General features: G+C 41.7%; 1 protein-coding gene across 1 annotated transcript in view; it reads left to right on the plus strand.

Annotated features, from left to right (window-relative positions):
• TENM1 (teneurin transmembrane protein 1) overlaps positions 1 to 18,824 on the plus strand; it is a 572,994-nt gene extending 554,170 nt beyond the window's left edge. The window contains exons 27-31 of the mRNA XM_070759727.1: positions 2,769 to 3,065; positions 4,619 to 5,006; positions 8,807 to 10,027; positions 11,761 to 11,903; positions 17,465 to 18,824. Of these exons, the coding sequence (XP_070615828.1) occupies positions 2,769 to 3,065; positions 4,619 to 5,006; positions 8,807 to 10,027; positions 11,761 to 11,903; positions 17,465 to 18,223 (2,808 nt within the window). The 3' untranslated portion in view covers positions 18,224 to 18,824. The remainder of the gene's footprint in view (positions 1 to 2,768; positions 3,066 to 4,618; positions 5,007 to 8,806; positions 10,028 to 11,760; positions 11,904 to 17,464) is intronic.
• Positions 18,825 to 20,785: the final 1,961 nt, after the last annotated feature.

Below are 20,785 nucleotides of genomic sequence, written 5' to 3' on the forward strand. Positions count from 1 at the left end.
CAAGCTTGCTAAACCATCAGTCATTGTTGATGTATCCCAGAGGCTAAGTTCACATGTCATTTTCAGCCAGAAAGGGCATTAGTCTTACCCGATACGCCTCTTCTTGTAGGGTGGAACTTACCACCAAGACTAGAATGACACAGTCCCTTCAGCCAATGAGGACTGAGTCTGACAAATTGATACCTTTGTCCTCCTATCTCAACTCCCTCTCTTTTGATGAAGGACAATGGTCGGACTCAGCCAAAGTCAACAAATTAGAAGATAATAATATGATGTCCCGAAGGCTATACCAGACCAACTTTGGGTGGGATTGGAGCAGTGATGGGCTGCTGCCGGAACACCTAACTGGGCACAGCTCCATGGCTCTGGAACGCGAGTGCGGGATTGAGTACAATTATGCTTCCTGCATCTGTGCAGGTAGCAAAACAGCACACAGGGATGTGCGTGCAGGCTAAGTTTTTTGCTTTCCCGCATGTGGGAATCTGGATTGGAGGTTAGCTCCATCTTACAAGAAGAGGCGTGTCAGGTAAGACCAATGGCCTTTCTCCATAGTGGGTGGAGCTAACGTCCAAGAATGGGACATACCAAAGCAGTTTGTCCGTTGGGAGGGCTAAGTCTGGCTGGCTTCCCCTGTCTGTGCCACCATACGTTGGACAACCCTGTGACCAAATGCTTCCTCAGCCAATGCGTAAATGTCTATTTTGTAGTGGCGGATAAAACAAGTCCAGAGTTTGTGGAGCAAGCTTGCTAAACCATCAGTCATTGTTGATGTATCCCAGAGGCTAAATTCACATGTAATTTTCAAAGAAAAACAAACAAATCACATGTCTATAATCTATAAATCCAGTCTACTGTACTTTTCCTTATAGAGTTTCCTTCTAGATCAGAGTCCTAGTGTGAGATTAGAATGGCTGTTCCAAGTTCAAAATGGACTGCAAGTGTTGCAAATCTGTTCTGATGCTATCAGAAATATCCCAAACGTGAAATATTGTCAGTATGGTCAGAACAATGCTGGGATACTTTCAGTAAAGCAATAAGAGCTGTTGAAACTACAGTTTGCTCACCTCTGCTTAATAGTAGAATTGCTTATGTGCAATAGAATAGAACAGAACTTTACTATGGCCATAGACCAGCAATAAACAAGAATCATCACTGTTTACAATACAAAGATCGTACTAATAATAATAATAGCATCCATGGTAATAAAATACATGGTCTGAAACAGTTTGGCCCCTGCCCTTGTTTACATGATTGGGGAGCAGATAAATATGTGTGTAGATGTAATTTCTCTAAAAATTGCAAGAGGTATTTGCAAAAAAATGGCACAAGTTGACATCTTGCGTAGCTTCTTGTCTGGTAATGTTGTACTTTTAACTATAGCATTCAAATCATTTGCTAGACCAATTCTGGAATACAGCTAATTTGTCTGGAACTGCATATCAGGCATGAATACAATTGAGAGAGTCCAGAAATATTTCACAAGAAGAGTCCTCTACTCCTCCTCTTGCAACAGAATATTTTATGCCACCAGACTTGAAATTTTGGGCTTAGACAATTTAGAACTACACTTCCTTAGGTCTGGCCCATGTGTAGTACATAAAATTATCTGCTACAATGTCCTACCCGTCAATGACTATTTCAACTTCAAGCACAACAGTACATGAGCTCACAATAGATTAAGGTAAACTGCTCCAAACTCAATTGCAGAAAATACGACTTCTGCAACAGAGTGATCAATGCCTGGAATTCACTACCCGACTCTGTGGTTTCTTCCCCAAACCCCAAAAACTTTAACCTTAGACTGTCTACTGTTGACCTCACCCCATTCCTAAGAGGTATGTAAGAGGCGTGCATAAGTGCACCATCGTGTCTACTATCCCTGTCCCAATGTTCCTGTACTCAAAGCCATCTCATGTATTCATGTCAGAAAAATTCCCCAGACCAAGAGAATAAAAGCTAAAAATCTTTATTAACAACATGATATAAAACATAGAAACATATATCAAACATAACATAACATAAAGAAAGTTTCCGGCATGATCATACAGGATCATACAGGGACCTGGAGAAGTCACGGGAAGAATACCCATGTACCTCTGAAGGTAAAGTACCTAACTGCAAGAATCATGTTATACAGTATAGGGTTTCTGCATCTTGGTTATACCCCTCCTTCCTGTCCATTATTTGTCCATATATGGGGTTGTCTTGCATCCAATTTCATCATAGTTCCTCGGAACTCTCTAGATTAATCCATCAAGTTGTTTTTCCTTTATGAATGTTTCTTGGCCTGGAAAATAGGATTTCTTCATCTCTGATACAGGATGTAAACATGTTTTTCTACTTTTGCATTTTCTGGCAAGGTCCACTGTCCAAAAGGTTGGAAGTTCAGTACTCTAATAAGATGTGTTTTGTATCTATCTAGGCCTTAGATGCCTAGATTCTATAGATAATTCTCACAATCTCCCCTCTTTTAATTTTGTCTAAGAATTGTTATATACTTTTACTGTAATCTTATATAATCTTGATAAAAATAAAAAAAAATAATTTATTATAGCCACCCAGAGTCCCTTGGGGGAGTTGGGCAGCATATAAATTTAATAAATGAATGAATGAATGAATGAATGAATGAATAAATAAATAAATAAATAAATAAATTCTTTAACTGATTTTTTCCATGTGGTCATTGCAGAATTTTGCAACTGCACGTATAGTAGCCGGGTTTGAGTCCCAGAACTTAACTGTCATGCCGTTCTTCTTATGTTTTTTAGGCTCACAACAGGAACTTGTTGTCCATTGATTTTGACCACTTAACAAGAACAGGGAAGATCTACGATGACCATCGCAAATTCACTCTTCGGATCCTCTATGACCAGTCGGGCCGTCCAATTCTTTGGTCACCCATGAATAAATACAATGAAGTGAACATCACGTACTCCCATTCTGGATTAGTAACATACATCCAGAGAGGAACGTGGACTGAAAAAATGGAGTATGATCCAAATGGAAAGATTATCTCCAGAACGTGGGCGGATGGAAAAATATGGAGCTACACCTACCTAGAAAAGGTTATTAATTGTTGTAAGAATGAGAATGGAATGAGATCATTTTTGGGTGTTGATTAAATCAAATGGTGGGGTTGTTCACTCTTTTTAGTATGTATTAGAGATGCTATTCAGCCAGTTTGCATGAACCGCTGGTGGAAATTTGCCCAAGGTCGGCGAACTGGTCCCCCAATTGCCACTTGCTCACCCTGCCCACCACGTTCATCGCCATCATGTTATTCACGTACAGGCATCCCATTGCCTTGCAAGTCCAATGGGATGCACGTGTTGAAGGACATTACGATAGCCCAGCCAGCAGCAGCTTTTTCTGCGACCTCCAGTATTTTTCAGTGGCCTGCGGCTCCAACTGTTCTGAATCTTTTGACTATATCCATTCTATGAATAATCCATCGATATCCTGTAATCTCCACGATGACGTTCTCCCACATTCTCCTGGAAATAGGATCACCCTGAGATCTCTTGGTATATTAATTGAAATGTCTTACTTTGGTCTAGTTCCTGATTGATTGATTGATTGATTGATTGGATTGGATTGGATTGGATTTGTATGCCGCCCCTCTCTGAAGACTTGGGGCGGCTCACAACAACAAAACAGTACAAACCCAATAGTTAAAAACAATTTAAAACCCTTAATGTAAAAAAACAATCATACATCTCAGACAAACCATACGTAAAACGGAAACGGCCCGGGGGAATCAATTTCCCCATGCCCGACGACAGAGGTGGGTTTTAAGGAGTTTGCGAAAGGCGAGGAGGGTGGGGGCAATCCTAATCTCTGGGGGGAGTTGGTTCCAGAGGGTTGGGGCCGCCAAAGAGAAGGTTCTTCCCCTGGGTCCCGCCAGACGACATTGTTTTGTCGACGGGACCCAGAGAAGGCCAACTCTGTGGGACCTAACTGGTCACTGGGATTTGTGCAGCAGAAGGCGGTCCCGGAGATATTCTGCTCCGATGCCATGAAGGGCTTTATAGGTCATAACCGACACTTTGAATTTAACTTATCCTCTCTACCTTTTCTTAAAAAATAAATTTGTGTGCCTTATTATTTATTTATTTATTAGATTTGTATGCCGCCCCTCTCCGAAGACTCGGGGTGGCTCACAACAATAATAGAAACTATATAACAGTGAAACAAATCTAATATTAAAAATAAAACATATATAAAACCCCAGCAATTAAAACCATACAACACATACATACCAAACATAAGATATAAAAGCCTGGGGGAGGGTATCTCAGTTCCCCCATGCCTGGCGATATAGCTGGGTCTTGAGTAATTTGTGAAAGACGAGGGTGGGGGCCGTTCTAATCTCTGGGGGGAGTTGATTCCAGAGGGCCGGGGCCGCCACAGAGAAGGCTCTTCCCCTGGGGCCCGCCAAACAACATTGTTTGGTCGACGGGACCTGGAGAAGACCAACTCTGTGGGACCTTATCGGGCTTCTTGAAGCAAATGCCCCTGGCTGAAACGGTGATTGCAGTTTAGGTATCCCGATTTATGTATCCCACCAGGGTCCCTGGAAAGGCTCATTTCCTAACATTTTGGTTTCTCTTTCTTTCAGTCTGTCATGCTTCTTTTACATAGTCAGCGCCGCTACATCTTTGAACATGACCAGTCGGATTACCTGCTGTCCGTCACCATGCCAAGTATGGTCCGGCACAGTTTTCAAACCATGCTCTCTGTTGGTTACTATCGAAATCTTTACTCTCCGCCTGACAGCAGTGCCTCCTTTGTCCAGGATTTTTCCAAAGAAGGACGGCTCTTGCAAACTTTCTATCCGGGAACGGGACGGCGAGTTCTCTACCAATATACACCGCAGTCCAAGCTCTCTGAGATCCTTTACGATACCACGCAGGTCTCCTTTACTTATGAAGAATCATCTGGCGTTATTAAAACCATACATTTGATGCATGATGGATTTATTTGCACCATCAGATACAGGCAAACAGGTGGGTTAAGATTACCATATTTTTTGGTTTGGGGGTGTTCTGCCTAATTGGGCTCAGGCAATGCGTAACAGTCCAAGGAAAAGAAACCAAACACACACATGCTCTTCTAATCAGCAAACTTGTATTAAACAAACAAAAAAGGGTTACTCAAAACAGTCCTTAGTGTCAGGAAACCATGATAGTGCAAGGCTTACTTCAGCCGCATACAAAAGCACAGGAAAAAGCAAACAAAGACAACCTGGAATGAGCCAAGACATTTCAGGAGTCCTTTTGAATCTTTGGAGCAAACAGCAAGTCCCAGAGGTTTCACCTCCCACGTGTCTGAAAAAGCCGGGTTGAAAACTCCAAAGGCACAGAACAGAAACTTCAGAGCACGAACCACAAAATAACACAGATAAACAGCCACAGTTTGCCTTGTGCCTCTGTTCCCTTTTATACCTTTAGCCCTCATTTAGGGAACCAAACCCAGCCCTCAGTATAAGAACCACACCCAACCCAGGTGCTACTCTGATGACTTGTAATAATCCTTCAATTGATCCCTCCTTTGCATCGCTCTTCTGCTATGCAGGTCTATGAGTTGTTCTGCAGAGGAATCCAAGGACGAAAGACTGTCTGAGGGACTGCATGCCAAATCCCCTGGGCTGTCTGCTGAGTCCTGCGAACCAATGGCCTCATCCTCCTGGCTGTCTGCCACGTCTTCCTGGCTGTCAGCCAGGCTTTCGCACTCACTTTGTGATGCATCTCTCCCATCTGTGGGAGCAACGGCTGGCCCAGGCCCAAACACAACAGGGGGAAAGAAAATAGAGGGGGGGGGGAATCGACCTAATAAAATGATGTGGTATTCATCTGGCTAGCATCCTGAGTCTGGACAGCTTCACCACATCATTGTATTCCCTAGTTAGGGCTGGGGGGGAAAAACCTTTTTCAGAGGGAATAGCAATGAAAACAAGCCTGCACAGATTTAGGGCTGGGAAAAAACTTTGGAGGAGCAATGAAAAAATCCTGCAAGCCAGGAAGATCATTAGCACCTTGTTAGGGCTTGTTCTGTCTGGGTCACTCCAGAAGCTATGACCAACCCAAAAAGATAAGCCAAACACACCGGTAGAATTCACACACAGTTTTATAATGAGAAAGAGAAAAATAACCAACAGAAAATGTCCTTACAAGTCAGGAAACACTGGAACTCCAAACAGATACACAGAGGCAATTGTCCATACAAAAACACAGGATTCTTGATGCCAAGACGAGGCTGTAGATAACAGACATACACCTCCCACGGGTCTTCAAGACTGCTGGGCCACGAGCCAGGAACAGAAACGCTGAGAGACAACGCAGAATGCAGCAATTCCACTCAGATAACACTCCACACTGTTACAAGAGTTTGCCTGCCTTATAAACCCTTCCCTGCTAATGAGGACCACGCCCAAGCCCTGGTGTTCCTTATTCAATGCTGATAATATCTCTTCAGTTGCTGCCTCCTTTGATCTATGCGTCTCTGTCGCATATCAATGACAGCTTGTGCGTCATCATCCAATGACTCTAGAGACTCCAAGCTACTTGCTGAAGAGAGCCCCTCCCCAGGGCTCCCAGGCCCCTCTTCCTCGTCACATTCCTCTTCGCTCTCATCCTCCCCCGGGCATGGAGCCAGCAGAGACGCAGCTGGTCTTTCATCTGCCTCAGGCTGAACCACAACAGGGCTGAGAAAAAAAGGTTAGAAAAAGTTATCTTCTGAGTATAAGACACACCCAAATTTTCAGCCTCTTTTAGGGGAGGAAAGGTACGTCTTATACTCTGAAAAATATGGTAGGTTCCTAAGTTTCACCTATCCTTGGCAACTTTTCACAATTCTCATGAAGACCTGCTATCCTACGGTTCAACTTTTCTTTTATACAAAGACACTATTTTTAAAGCAACACTTTAAAAAAAACCCTCTTGGATAAATCTGTTCTGGATTCCAGAAGGAATATAATTTATTCATTAAATCTTTTGTTTTATTCTCAAATCTTTTTATTTGAGTGACTAAATAAACAACTAATGTAGCAATAGCCTCTAGTGACTATAGTCCCTCTTGTCTTCGGGTTTGCTAGATCTTTGGAGAACCACCTAAATAAATTTATGTTGTAATGGAACAACATTGGAAAATTATATTAAGGCAATATTAGATTTAAAAGGATGCATGCTTTTAATTTTTATTGTAGCAGTGTCCAAGTATTTCAGAATTAAAACTCCAAATTAAAAATTGATACTAGAATTCTATATGGTTGGAAGATGGTTTAGGATATCTGCTGCAATGAATACCCGGCTATTTCACAAACCTATAAGTTATGCAATAATGGCATCCATCAAATTTGGTATAGATTTATTTGAGTAAGATTCAGTTTAAACTAAAGCTCCAGATAACCATTACTCTATAAATTGATCCTTTTCAAATTATATTAATTTTTTTAACATGGATATATCTCATAGAGCTTTAAGTGAGAATGCCAAATATCCCAGAAACCTCATGAGATTTCAGGGTTTTTAAGTATATTTTGTAGACTTATTTGTTTGCTGAGCCAATGGAAGAGAATATTTACAGATACAAATTAACAGTCATCTTCGGGTTTGCCAGATCTTTGGAGAACCACCTAAATAAATTTATGTTGTAATGGAACAACATTGGAAAATTATATTGAGGCAATATTAGATTTTAAAAGATGCATGCTTTTAATTTTTATTATAGCAGTGTCCAAGTATTTCAGGATTAAAGCTCCAAGTTAAAAATTGATATTAGAATTCTATATGGTTGGAAGATGGTTTAGGATATCTGTTGCAGTGAATATCCGACTATTTCACAAACCTATAAATTATGCAATAATGGCATCCATCAAATTTGGTATAGATTTATTTGAGTAAGATTCAGTTTAAACTATATAATTTTAAAACTAAGATACCTTTAAAAAGGAAAAAGAAGATGAAAGTTATGCTAGTCTATTGGATAAAATATGCTAGTATTTGCCTCTTGGTAGCACAATCATTTTATATAGTATCACTAAGAAATGCTTTCAAGCATATATGTAATATATATTAGCTCTAACTATAGTTAATAATTAAATTTAAGTAATTATTCCAAAATGCATTGTGTCATAACCTGACAAAGGTGCCCACTCCCCACAACTTTTAAATGGTCTGAAGCATTTGAAAGCTTCCTCACAATTGTTTATTTATTTTATTTATTTATTCATTTGTCCAATACACAAATACATAGGAAGAAAAATAGACATGTAGTAATATATATAAGGGTAAAGTGAACTTAGAGGAGAGGATATATGAAAGAAAGAAAATATATATGATAAGTGAGAGAAAGGAAAGACAATTGGACAGGGGACGAACGGCACACCAGTGCACTTATGTACGCCCCTTACTGGCCTCTTAGGAACCTGGAGAGGTCAATCGTGGAGAGTCTAAGGGAGAAATGTTGGGGGTTAGGGGTTGACACAATTGAGTCCGGCAATGAGCTCCACGCTTCGATAACTCTATTGTTGAAATCATATTTTTTACAGTCAAGTTTGCAGCGGTTCGTATTAAGTTTGAATCTGTTGCGTGCTCTTGTGTTGTTGCGGTTGAAGCTGAAGTAGTCATTGTGTGGGCTTTTAATTAGGCATAATAAAGATACATCTTTATGATAATTTTTGAGAACTTTTTTCTCCTAATGGATTGCCCTGGTTGTTAACTTGTTGGTTACCTAAATTGATGTGTCTACCGCAGCATTCTTGGGCACATTTCTCTTCTTAACTCTCCATTTTACCTTTCATCTATAGGACCACTAATTGGCCGGCAGATATTCAGATTCAGTGAAGAAGGTCTGGTGAATGCCAGATTTGATTACAGCTACAACAACTTTCGGGTGACCAGCATGCAAGCAATGATCAATGAAACTCCACTCCCTATCGATCTGTATCGCTACGTAGACGTATCTGGGAAAACAGAACAATTTGGGAAATTCAGCGTCATCAATTATGACTTAAATCAAGTTATCACCACCACCATGATGAAGCACACCAAAATTTTCAGTGCCAATGGCCAAGTGATAGAAGTGCAGTATGAAATTCTGAAATTCATTGCCTACTGGATGACCATTCAATACGACAACATGGGGCGTATGGTGATTTGTGACATCCGAGTAGGAGTCAACGCCAACATCACAAGGTACTTTTATGAATACGACGCCGATGGGCAACTCCAGACTGTCTCTGTGAACGACAAGACTCAGTGGCGCTACAGCTATGACCTCAATGGAAATATCAACTTACTCAGCCATGGGAACAGTGCGCGGCTCATTCCTTTGAGGTACGACCTTCGAGACCGCATCACAAGGCTAGGAGATCTTCAATACAAGGTGGATGAAGATGGCTTCCTTAAACAAAGAGGGAACGACATTTTTGAGTACAGCTCCAATGGCTTCCTGACAAGAGCTTACAACAGGGTTTCAGGTTGGACTGTCCAGTTTTGCTATGACGGCTTGGGACGACGAGTAGCCGGCAAGTCAAATCTAGGTCAACACTTACAGTTCTTCTACGCAGATCTCTCCAATCCAGTAAGAATTACTCACTTGTACAATCACAGCAGTTCAGAAATCACATCCCTTTATTATGATCTGCAAGGTCACTTGATAGCTATGGAGTTAAGCAGTGGCGAAGAGTATTATGTGGCCTGTGACAACACAGGGACGCCCTTAGCGGTCTTCAGCAGCCGAGGGCAAGTGATCAAAGAAATCCTGTATACGCCTTACGGTGAGATCTATCAGGACACCAACCCAGATTTTGAAGTCGTTATTGGTTTTCATGGAGGGCTATATAGTTCTTTGACTAAATTGGTGCACTTGGGGCAAAGGGATTATGATGTCATTGCCGGACGTTGGACAAGCCCAAACCATCGCATCTGGGAAGAGCTGAAGAATGTCCCCAAACCATTTAACCTGTATGCATTTGAAAATAATTATCCAGCTGGCCAAATACAAGATGTGGCTAAATATACTACAGGTAAGATATGTCTTAATTTTCTGGCTATTCATTTGGTTAAACTGAGGCTAGCGAATATCATGGTAGGATTCTGCAGATTGTCTATGGAGAGTGTCAATCATCCAAGAAGCTTTCTGCATGAGATGCGAAACATCTTCAGCGAAAAACCATAAAGTCCAGTTGCCCTTTGAGAATGTACCTTTGGGATTTCTGTACACTGATCTAAGTGGACTTTCACTGAATCTTTTTGTTTCATATGTATTTCACTTTTTCCCTGAAGGAGAACTCATCAATTATCCATCCGGTTCTCATATGATAGTCATATGCACTAGGTTAGACGGGAAGAATGTTCCATGATCAATTTTATTTGGACCACACTAGGAATACCTCTTCCAGTTTTGGTCACCACCATAAAGAAGTTGAGACCCTGGAAAGAGTCTCTTTAAGCTCCAGATAACCATTACTCAATAAATTCATCCTTTTCAAATTATATTAATTTTTTTAACATGGATATATCTCATAGAGCTTCAAGTGAGAATGCCAAATATCCCAGAAACCTCATGAGATTTGAGGGTTTTTAAGTATATTTTATAGACTTATGTGTTTGCTGAGCCAATGGAAGAGAATATTTACAGATACAGATTAACAGAGTTGGAAGGGACCTCAGAGGTCATCTAGTCCAACTCCACACCAAAGCAGGTGACCCTACACCATTTCAGCCAGCCATGGAATTTTGGGGGTTGAAGTCCACAAGTTTTAATGGCCAAGGTTGGAGACCCTGTCTGTAAATCTTATTAATTTTGGTTAGTGCTGATCATTCAAGGAGAGTATGGGTTATTTCAGCAGGGATGGGAGTGAAATTAATTTGAAGATTTTTACAAGTGTTGAGAAATCCCGCCACTTCCTTTCCTCTTCAGAAGGAGCCGAAACAGAAAGTACGTAGCATTGTGGTTTTCCAACTAAGATGCAATCTTTCTTTTCTGCCGAAACCCTCCTGCAGCACAACAGTCAGAGTCACCAGGCTAATTATTTAGAAGTAATGAGCCCAGAAGAAGAAGAAGAAGAAGGAATATGGGAACAAATGTACCTGCACTTTCTTAAAAGTTTAAATAGTCTGATGTCTTGCTATAATTTATAAATATTTTGTCAATGTTGCATAATTTAAAGAGGCAAGCAAAGGAAGAACAAAGAGGCACGCAAAGGAACCACTGATTAGGTAGTTATGCCCCAGATGCCTGATGGACCCTGAGGGCTTTCAAAGGGCGCTTGGGGTTATTCCAGATACACTTGTCCACAGTTCAATGAAGTCTCTTGCTGTGGCCATTAGAGAACCATTTTTCGGCTGTGGCGAGGGGGGCGTTTGTCCAGGTTCACCTGGTGCAACAGTTGCAGCCCTACCTGGACCGGGAGTCATTGCTCACAGTCACTCATGCCCTCATCACCTCGAGGTTCAACTACTGTAACGCTCTCTACATGGGGCTACCTTTGAAAAGTGTTCGGAAACTTCAGATCGTGCAGAATGCGAGAGCAATCATGGGCTTTCCTAAATACGCCCATGTCACACCAACACTCAGCAGTCTGCCTTGGTTGCCAATCAGTTTCTGGTCAAAATTCAAAGTGTTGGTTAAGCCCTTTATGGCATCGGACCAGAATTCCTTAGGGACCTTCTCTTGCCGCACGAATCCCAGCGACCGATTAGATCCCACAGAGTTGGCCGTCTATACCAATTGAACTCTTCTTGGTTTCCTTGACAGATATCGGAAGTTGGCTTGAACTGTTTGGATTTCAACTTCACAATGTGCTTCCTGGGTTCCCAAAGCCAGAGATGGACACTATGGACACAACCTATGAGCTTTTGCAGCTTCAAACCAAGACCCAAGAGTGGGATCCTGGAAAGGTAGGTCAAATGCTTTTTAGATTTTTGTTCACCAACTTTACATAAACATCCAGACATATGCCATAATAGATGCATTTTAAAATCTCAGTCCCCTTTTAAATTTTAAATTTCTTGTTTTTATTATTTATTTATTTACTTACTTACATAGTTCCCTCTAAGCTGAGCAGTGAGCAATCGCTCACTTAAAAATCATCATCAACTCAGAGTTTTCCAAACCTGCCCAGAAGCCGAGAGGGAAAGAGTGAGAGGGAAGGAGAGAGAGAGGAAGAGAGGAAGAGAGGGAAACAGATAGAAAAAAGAGAGGAAGGAAAAGAGAAAGAAAAAGAATGGGAGTAAGAAAGAGAGAAAGAAAATCAAAATCTAGTTTGAAACTAGCTCAACTATTTAAGTGGCATTTTGATATTGATAGAGTTGCCCTATTATGAGCTCACTGTTATAGACACACAGTACAGTATTTTATTTTGAAATTCTTTGAGGCAAAACAGGGTGGGTTTTTTATTTGTTTGTTTGTTTGTTTGTATTTTTGTTTGTTTGTTTATTTATTTATTTATTTATTTATTTATTATTTCTGTGCCACCCAGTCTTGAAGGGACTGCCGCTCAGACACTATACTTTTCTGCCCACCCCCCAAAAAAATTAGAGGGAACACTGCTTACTTACTTGATTGATTGATTGATTGATTGATTGATTGATTGATTGATTTCTATGCTGCCTTTTTCCTCTGACTCAGGGTGGCTCACAACAGATTTTTACCGACCTTGGAAGGATGGAAGGCTGAATCAATCTTGAGCTGGTTAGGATTGAACTGCTGGCAGTTCAACATATGAATTTACATTTCCTAATTTTTGTTCTGCCTGACTGGCTCGGCAATGCGTAATAGTCCAAGGAAAAGAAATCAAACACACACGTGCTCTGCTGATCAGCAAACTTGTATTAGAGAAACAAAAATGGCTTACTCAAAAAACAGTTCTTAATGTCCGAACACAATGCAAGGCTTACTTCAGCTGCATACAAAAAACACAGGGAAAAACAAACAAAGACAACCTGGAATGAGCAAAGACATTTCAGGAGTCCTTTTGAATCTTTGAAGCAAACAGCAAGTCCCAGAGTTTTCACCTCCCACTTGTCTGAAAAAGCTGGGTTGAAAACTCCAACGGCAAAGAAACTTCGAAGCAGGAACCACAAAACAACACAGATAAACAGCCACAGTTTGCCTTGGCCCTTGTTCCCTTTTGTCCCTTTAGCCCTCATTAAGGGAACCACACCCAGCCCAGGTGCTCCTATAATGATTTGTAATACTCCTTAAAGCGATCCCTTCTTTGCATAGCTCTTTGGTTACGTAGATCAATATATTGATCTGCAGAAGAACTCAGAGAGGAAAGACTGTCTGAGGGACTGCAGGCCAAATCCCCTGGGCTGTCTGCTGAATCCTGCGTCCCAGTGGCCTCGTCCTCCTGGCTGTCTGCCACTTCTTCCTGGCTGTCTGCCACATCTTCCTGGCTGTCAGCCAGGCATTCACATTCACTTTGTGCCGCGTCTCTCCCATCTGTGGGAGCAACGGCTGGCCCAGGCCCAAACACAAACAATTTTAAAAATAAAAATAAAAAAAAGAACTTCTGGCAGTGGGCAGAATTAGCCTGCAATACTGCATTTTAACCATTGAGAAGGAAGAAAGGAAGGGCAAGAGCAATAGCAGCAGCACTCCACAGTGCTTTACATCCCTCTCTAAGCAGTTTATAGAGTCAGCATATTGCCCCCCAACAATCTGGGTCCTCATTTTCCCAACCTTAGGAGGATTGAACCTTGAGCTGCTCAGGACTGAACTGCCAAACTGCTGGCAATCGGCAGAATTAGCCTGCAATACTGAATTCTAGCCACCGTGCCACTACGGCTCTAGATGTAGGAGAGAACCAAGCTGAGCTCGAGAAAGGGGTCAAATATGCCATCAATCCCCTCACAGCCACAAGAGATCTAAGTCCAGCCCACTTGAATTCCTTCTTTACCATCAATCTCCTTTTGGCTGTCAGTAGTTCAGATTCTTGTAGAGAGCTTAATCTTGCAATAAAAATGTATGCCCATTTGAACGGCCTGTTTCTCCTGATCTCCCTGGTGCTTGATTAGGGATGGAAGTATGCAAAGATTCTGTAAATATAGTGTGTGGAATCCAGCAGGGCACTGCTTACCTTCTGTTCTGTCTGGGTGCCCCCAGACTTCAACACCAACTGGAAAAAACAGCCAGACACGCTGGTACAAACAAAGGCACTTTATAGTTTGAAAAATAAACACAGAGAAAAACCTGTTCTTTCCAACAGGCAGGCTATGAGACTTCCCAGCAGAATCCTGACGGCCAGACAATACAGCAGACTTCTTGCTGGCACACCCACCACTGTAGAGAATAAGACCCACACCTTTTCCCCCCAAGGTTTCAGTATTCAAAGTCACAAACCAGAATTCCAAGACGCCAAAGATCACAGCCAGGTCCCAGGACTCCCAAAGATAATACTCCACAAGCCAGGAAGGGTGGGTCTGCCTTTTCAGCCTTTCCAGAGAGCACCACACCCAAACCCAGCTGTTGCCTCTTTAGTGCTGAAAGTACCTGGCTAATTGTCCCCTTCGTTGTGTTGCTCTTCTCTGCCGGAGATCGATTATTGCTTGTGCATTTTCATCTAAGGAATCCAGGCTGCTTGCTGGGGAGAGCTCCCTCTCGGGGGACTCTGGCTGTCCTCCCTCTCCCTCAGCCTGAGATTCCTCCTCCCCGTCTGTCTGAACCTCCTGTTCCTCATCCTCCCCCTCTGAGCAGGAAGCCGGCAGAGGATCAGCCGTTCCCTGAGGGGCCTCAGACGGAATCACAACACCTTCCTTCCTTTATTATTATTATTATTATTATGTCAATGCAACACAGCAAACGAGATCACTATGCTGGATTTTGTATTTCATCACCAGTCGAGCACTTCCCAAGCACCTAGGACTACGTGATGTAGCGGCGAATTATGTTTGCCGATCCCAGTAAAGCAGCCTTTTGCAATTGACAGGTGGAGATTTTGTCAATTCTGATGGTTTTCAAATGTCCGCTGAGATCCTTTGGCACTGCACCCAGCGTGCCAAATACCACTGGGACCACTTTCACTGGCTTATGCCAGAGTCGATTTTTAGATCTTTGTATTTCACTAATTTCTCTAGCTGCTTCTCCTCAATTCTGCTGTCTCCTGGGATTGCGATGTCGATGATCCATACTTTCTTTTTCTCCACCATCAGAATGTCTGGTGTGTTATGCTTCAGAATTCGGTCAGTCTGAAGTCGGAAGTCCCACAGTAGTTTTGCTTGCTCATTTTTGACCACTTTTTCGGGCTTATGATCCCACCAGTTCTTTGCCACTGGTAAATGGTAGTTCTAGCACAAGTTCCAGTGGATCATCTGTTTTATTTTTATTTATATTATTATTATTATTATTATTATTATTATTATTATTATTATTATTATTATGTCAATACAACACAGCAAACGAGATCACTATGCTGGATTTCGTATTTCATCACCAGTCGGGTGCTTCCCAAGCACATAGGACTGCGTGTTGTAGTGGCGAATTATGTGTGCCGATCCCAGTAAAGCGGCCTTTTGCAATTGACAGATGGAGATTTTGTCAATTCTGATGGTTTTCAAATGTCCGCTGAGATCCTTTACCACTGGGACCACTTTCCCTGGCTTATGCCAGAGTCGTTGCAGCTCGATTTTTAGATCTTCGTATTTCACTTCTCCTCAATTCTGCTGTCCCCTGGGATTGCGATGTCGATGATCCATACTTTCTTTTTCTCCACAATCAGGATGTCTGGTGTGTTATGCTTCAGAATTCGGTCAGTCTGAAGTCGGAAGTCCCACAGTAGTTTTGCTTGCTCATTTTCGACCACTTTTTCAGGCTTATGATCCCACCAGTTCTTTGCCACTGGTAAATGGTAGTTCCGGCACAAGTTCCAGTGGATCATCTGTTTTTTTATTATTATTATTATTATTATTATTATTATTATTATTATTATTATCATCATCATCATCATCATTTATTCAATTTGTATCCCGCCCTTCTCCAAAGACTCAGGGTGGCTCACAAGATGCAAGATACCTTCATCCCTCCCTCCCTCCCTCCCACTCTCCCTCCCGCCTTCCCTTTATAGCCTAACAGCACAACCAGTAGTAGGTTCTAAAACCCATTGCTGCCAGTTCTGCATGCTCAGAACGGTCCTGGGTAGGTGGGCGGAGCCTCCCACTGGCGCCATTACCAGTTCACAGAACTGGGCTGAACCGGGAGCTGAGCACAACCTCCTGAAGATAGTCCCAGTGCTCAGAGACACAATATGTGCCTTGTAATCTGTAAGAAATCTAACACATTACATTGCTTTTTGGTTATGAAGAATTATTTTGTAAGCCCACTTCTTCTACCCTGAAATACAGGAGGCCAAAGATTGCCTTGAGTGACAGTGGGGCATTTAAAAACATTTGAATGACATTCATAGCAAACAAACCTTAAACCAGAAATGGCCAACATCTGTAACCTGTGCTCATTCTCAAGCACAGCTCCACTAAAATTTACCATTTTTGCATTATTTGCAGGAAATCATTCTCCTCCATTGTACAAAATGTAAAGTAAGTGCAGACCAAAGGTTTCTATATCCAGTCCATAAAGTGACCGAGGGGCACATTTTAAGATCAGTTGCTCAGTTCTGGAAACTCACAAATATGTGTCAAAGAGCAGACATCTGGAAATGAGGCTTCCAGCGCAATTTTGTTTTCTCATTTCATCACTCTTGCATAATGTGCATCCACATCCACTCTCAAACTATTAGTCTTGACAACTTCCCTGTACCAGTGTTTGGAAATTTCCACACGGTGTCACAGTGTATTCAATGAAAAGTTTGTATTGTATTGTGTTGCTCTAATAAACTACACTCACTTTTCATATTGTCTTCTTTCCTTCCTTCCTTCCTTCCTTCCTTTTCACTCTATCATTCCTTCCTTCCATCCATCCTTTCTCCCTCAATTCCCTCCCTCCCTGCCCTTCTTTCCTTTCCTTTCCTCTATCCTTCCTTGCTTCCTTTTCATCTTTTTTCTCTTTCCTTCCTTCCCTTCCTTCCACCCGTCCTTCCTTCCTTTCCTCCATCCCTCCCTCTCCTCCCTCCCTCCCGTCCTTCCTTCCTTTCCTCCATCCCTCCCTCTCCTTCCTTTCTTCCTTCCTTCCTTTCCTCCATCCCTCCATCCCTCCCTCTCCTTCCTTTCTTCCTTTCTTCCTTCCTTTCCTCCATCCCTCCCTCTCCTTCCTTTCTTCCTTCCTCCCTCTCCTTCCTTCCCTTTCCTTTTCACTCTATCCTTCCTTCCATTCATCCTTCCTCCCTCATTTTCCTCCCTGCCCTTCTTTCCTTTCCTGTCCCTTCTTGCTTCCTTTTCATCTTTTTACTCTTTCCTTCCTTTCCTTCCTTCCACCCACCTTTTCTTTCTTCCTTCCCTCCCTCCCATCCTTCCTTCCTTTCCTCCATCCCTCCCTCTCCTTCCTTCCTTCCTGCCTTCCTTCCCAGACTGTCCTTGGCATTCAGTGTGAACTACAGAAACAACTCCGGAACTTCATTTCCTTGGACCAGCTTCCCATGACCCCCAAATACAGTGATGGCCGATGTACAGAGCGGGCAAGACAACCCCAATTTGCTGCAGTTCCTTCAGTCTTTGGGAAGGGCATCAAATTCGCTATTAAAGATGGGCAGGTAACAGCAGACATTATCGGCGTAGCCATTGAGGATAGCCGGCGCATCGCTGCCATCCTCAATGGTGCCCATTACCTGGAGAACCTCCATTTCACCATTGATGGACGAGACACGCACTACTTCATCAAACTGGGGTCTTTGGAAGAAGACCTCTCTCTCATAGGCAACACCGGGGGGCGGCGGATCTTGGAGAACGGGGTCAATGTCACAGTGTCACAAATGACTTCGGTCATCAACGGGAGGACAAGACGATTTGCAGACATCCAACTCCAACATGGGTTTTTGTGCTTTAACGTTCGATATGGGACGACCATCGAAGAGGAAAAGAACCACGTCTTGGAGATCGCCCGGCAAAGAGCTGTGCTGCAAGCTTGGACTAAGGAACAAAAGCGACTGCAAGACGGTGAAGAAGGTACAAGGGCTTGGACAGAGGGGGAGAAGCAGCAGCTTTTGAGCACTGGGAAAGTGCAGGGTTATGATGGATATTTTGTCTTATCTGTGGAGCAGTATCTAGAACTTGCAGACAGTGCCAACAATATTCACTTTATGAGACAGAGTGAAATAGGCAGAAGGTAACAGACCTACAAGCAACATGTTTCCTGCCTTCACATCACCAAAGACTGCCTGTTTTTAAATGAAGATGTTAAGTAACAGTTTATTGTATTGGTTTTTCTAGAGCAGAACTCTGTGCATATATAAATATAGAGGGGGAAAGAAACATATCCTACTGCCTTTAAATGTGACAGAAGATGGTATTTTAATATAGTTTGTTTAAATGCTTTGGGAGGTGGCAATGGTTCTTCGTTCTAAGGCGGTTATATTCAGTGTTTGGATGCAGCATTCTCAGTGTTGAACGTCAATCAGAGAGAATCCTGATGGACAAAATATTTAATATACTATCTCCTTTCCCTTCCTCAGAATAGCTTTTTGGTTACTTAGCTTGCCCACAACATGTAAAAAAGGTTGGAACCAATGCCATGAATTGCTTGGTTTTGCTCATGACCCCTCTCGAAACTATCTTTGCAGACTACACTTTGGATATATCAGACATACATACATACATACATACATACATACATACATACATACATACATACATACATACGAACCATTTTGCCACAAGCTGTTGAGTCAATTTGAAAATAAACCAAATTTTAGTTGTTGCCTTATGAGAAAAGATTAAAAGGAATTCTGCTTAGAATTCTGATGTAAAAAAATAAAAAGAAGTTGTGTTGGTTCTGAATTTGTGAACAGAATGGACACTAGCTAAGGATGAAGGCCAATTACCAGGATTTTCCCTTTTTCAGGAAGAAATAAATTTAAATAAAAAGAGCACTTGGATAGAAAGGCAGGTTGCATTTTCTTTAGTAACTTTGTGATGCAGCCAATATACCATCTCTGTCAGGTGTCTCCAACCTTGGCAACAGAATTGAAGTTGAAGTCCACAAGTCTTAAAAGTTGTCATGGGTTAGAGACTCCTGATGTATGTTATTCAATAATTACAAATTCTAGGAAGTGTGGTGCTAGTAGAGGTTTCTATTCTAGTGCTTCCTGGAATGACCAGGCAACCACACCTATTTTGTGGTTGCGTGTCTAGTGAGAATTAGCCACAATTGGTTGGCTGCACAGAAAGCAGATATGAGTGTCAATTTTCTTTTTAAAAAATGTTGCAAACAAGATTAACAGAATCTCTTACCCTCCTCATAAAGTTCCAAAAGGAAAATGCCAGCTCCCTCCATCTACAAGTTTGGTCAATGTCATTCTGTGGATCTTCAATTAAAAAATAAAATCAGACCAGAAATTTGCTAATCTATCCCTAAAATGGAGCCAATTTCCATTGGACCACTAGCCCCCTTTTTAAATAGCTCTAGTTTCATGATAGGGGCATTTAAAATATGAAGTCAAGATTATAGAAATTGAAGAATTTCTAATGATCGGGCTGTCAGACATAATACTTTGTATATATTAAATGGAAAAGCATTTCCATTTAAGAAAACCAGGGAAAGTTTGTTTAACATTTTTATTGCAAGCTTGCAAGAAATGGAATAGCAGTTGTGCTGTCTTTACCGCCTGGGTGGTTAGCCAGAGTACCGATTGCAATACTTCTGTAAAACACAGCCTTCAAAACATTTGCACTTACATCTCATTTTGAGTTCTCTAAAATGAGATTTTCCCCCAGTTTCAAATGCATGTCACAAGTAGGACAAATATTTGCTCATGAAGAATTTGGGATCATGAGAACAAGACACCAATTGCTAATTGAAAGCATCGCTTTGGTAAATTCCATAAACGCTAAGGAATTTATTGTATTGTAATCTTTTATTATCTAATGGACTCTATTGATAAGCATTCTAGCCAGAGACAGCTGCTCCCTAGATCTTAAAAACATTGTGCCATGATCTGTTCCTTGAATCCATGATAAGACAGTTATATCTCATTTTGAGATTTCCAAAATGGGATTGATAAGGTTAGATGGAGAAGCATCATTAGAGAAATAATGTTGTGTTGAATGTTTCATTCTATCCCACTCTTTCCTCCTGCCCATGTACAGGTAATCCTTTACTTACGATCACAGATTTCAGTAGCTAAGCAAAACTGTTGTTATGTGAATTTTGCCCAGTTTTTCTCCTTTTTTGCCACCGTTGTTATGTGGATCCCTGCAGTTGCTAAGTTAGTAACATAGCTGTTAAGTGAACTAGTCTTCTCCATTGACTTTGCTTGTAATCACATGACTTTGAGACCCAGCAACCGTCATAAATAGGAGCCGGTTCTGCCAAGCGTCTAAATTTTGATCACATGACCATGGGGGTTGTAAGTGTGAAAAATGACCATGAGTTACTCTTTTCAGTGCCGTTGTACCTTGGAACGGTCACTAAAGAAATGGTTGTAAGTTGAGACTACATGTAGGCTAGAACAAAATAAGAGACCCACGTGAGACAGAAGGAATTCGTCAGAAATCTACAAAGTAGATAGGAGAAGTTATAGAATAGAATATAGAATAGAATTTTATTGGCCAAGCGTGATTGGACACGCAAGGAATTTGTCTTGCCGCATATGCTCTGGATCAGTGTTTCCCAACCTTGGCCATTTGAAGATATTTGGACTTCAACTCCCAGAATTCCCCAGCCAGTGAATGCT

This window comes from Erythrolamprus reginae, chromosome 8, assembly GCF_031021105.1.
Source record: "Erythrolamprus reginae isolate rEryReg1 chromosome 8, rEryReg1.hap1, whole genome shotgun sequence".
Classification (NCBI taxonomy): Eukaryota; Metazoa; Chordata; class Lepidosauria; order Squamata; family Dipsadidae; genus Erythrolamprus; species Erythrolamprus reginae.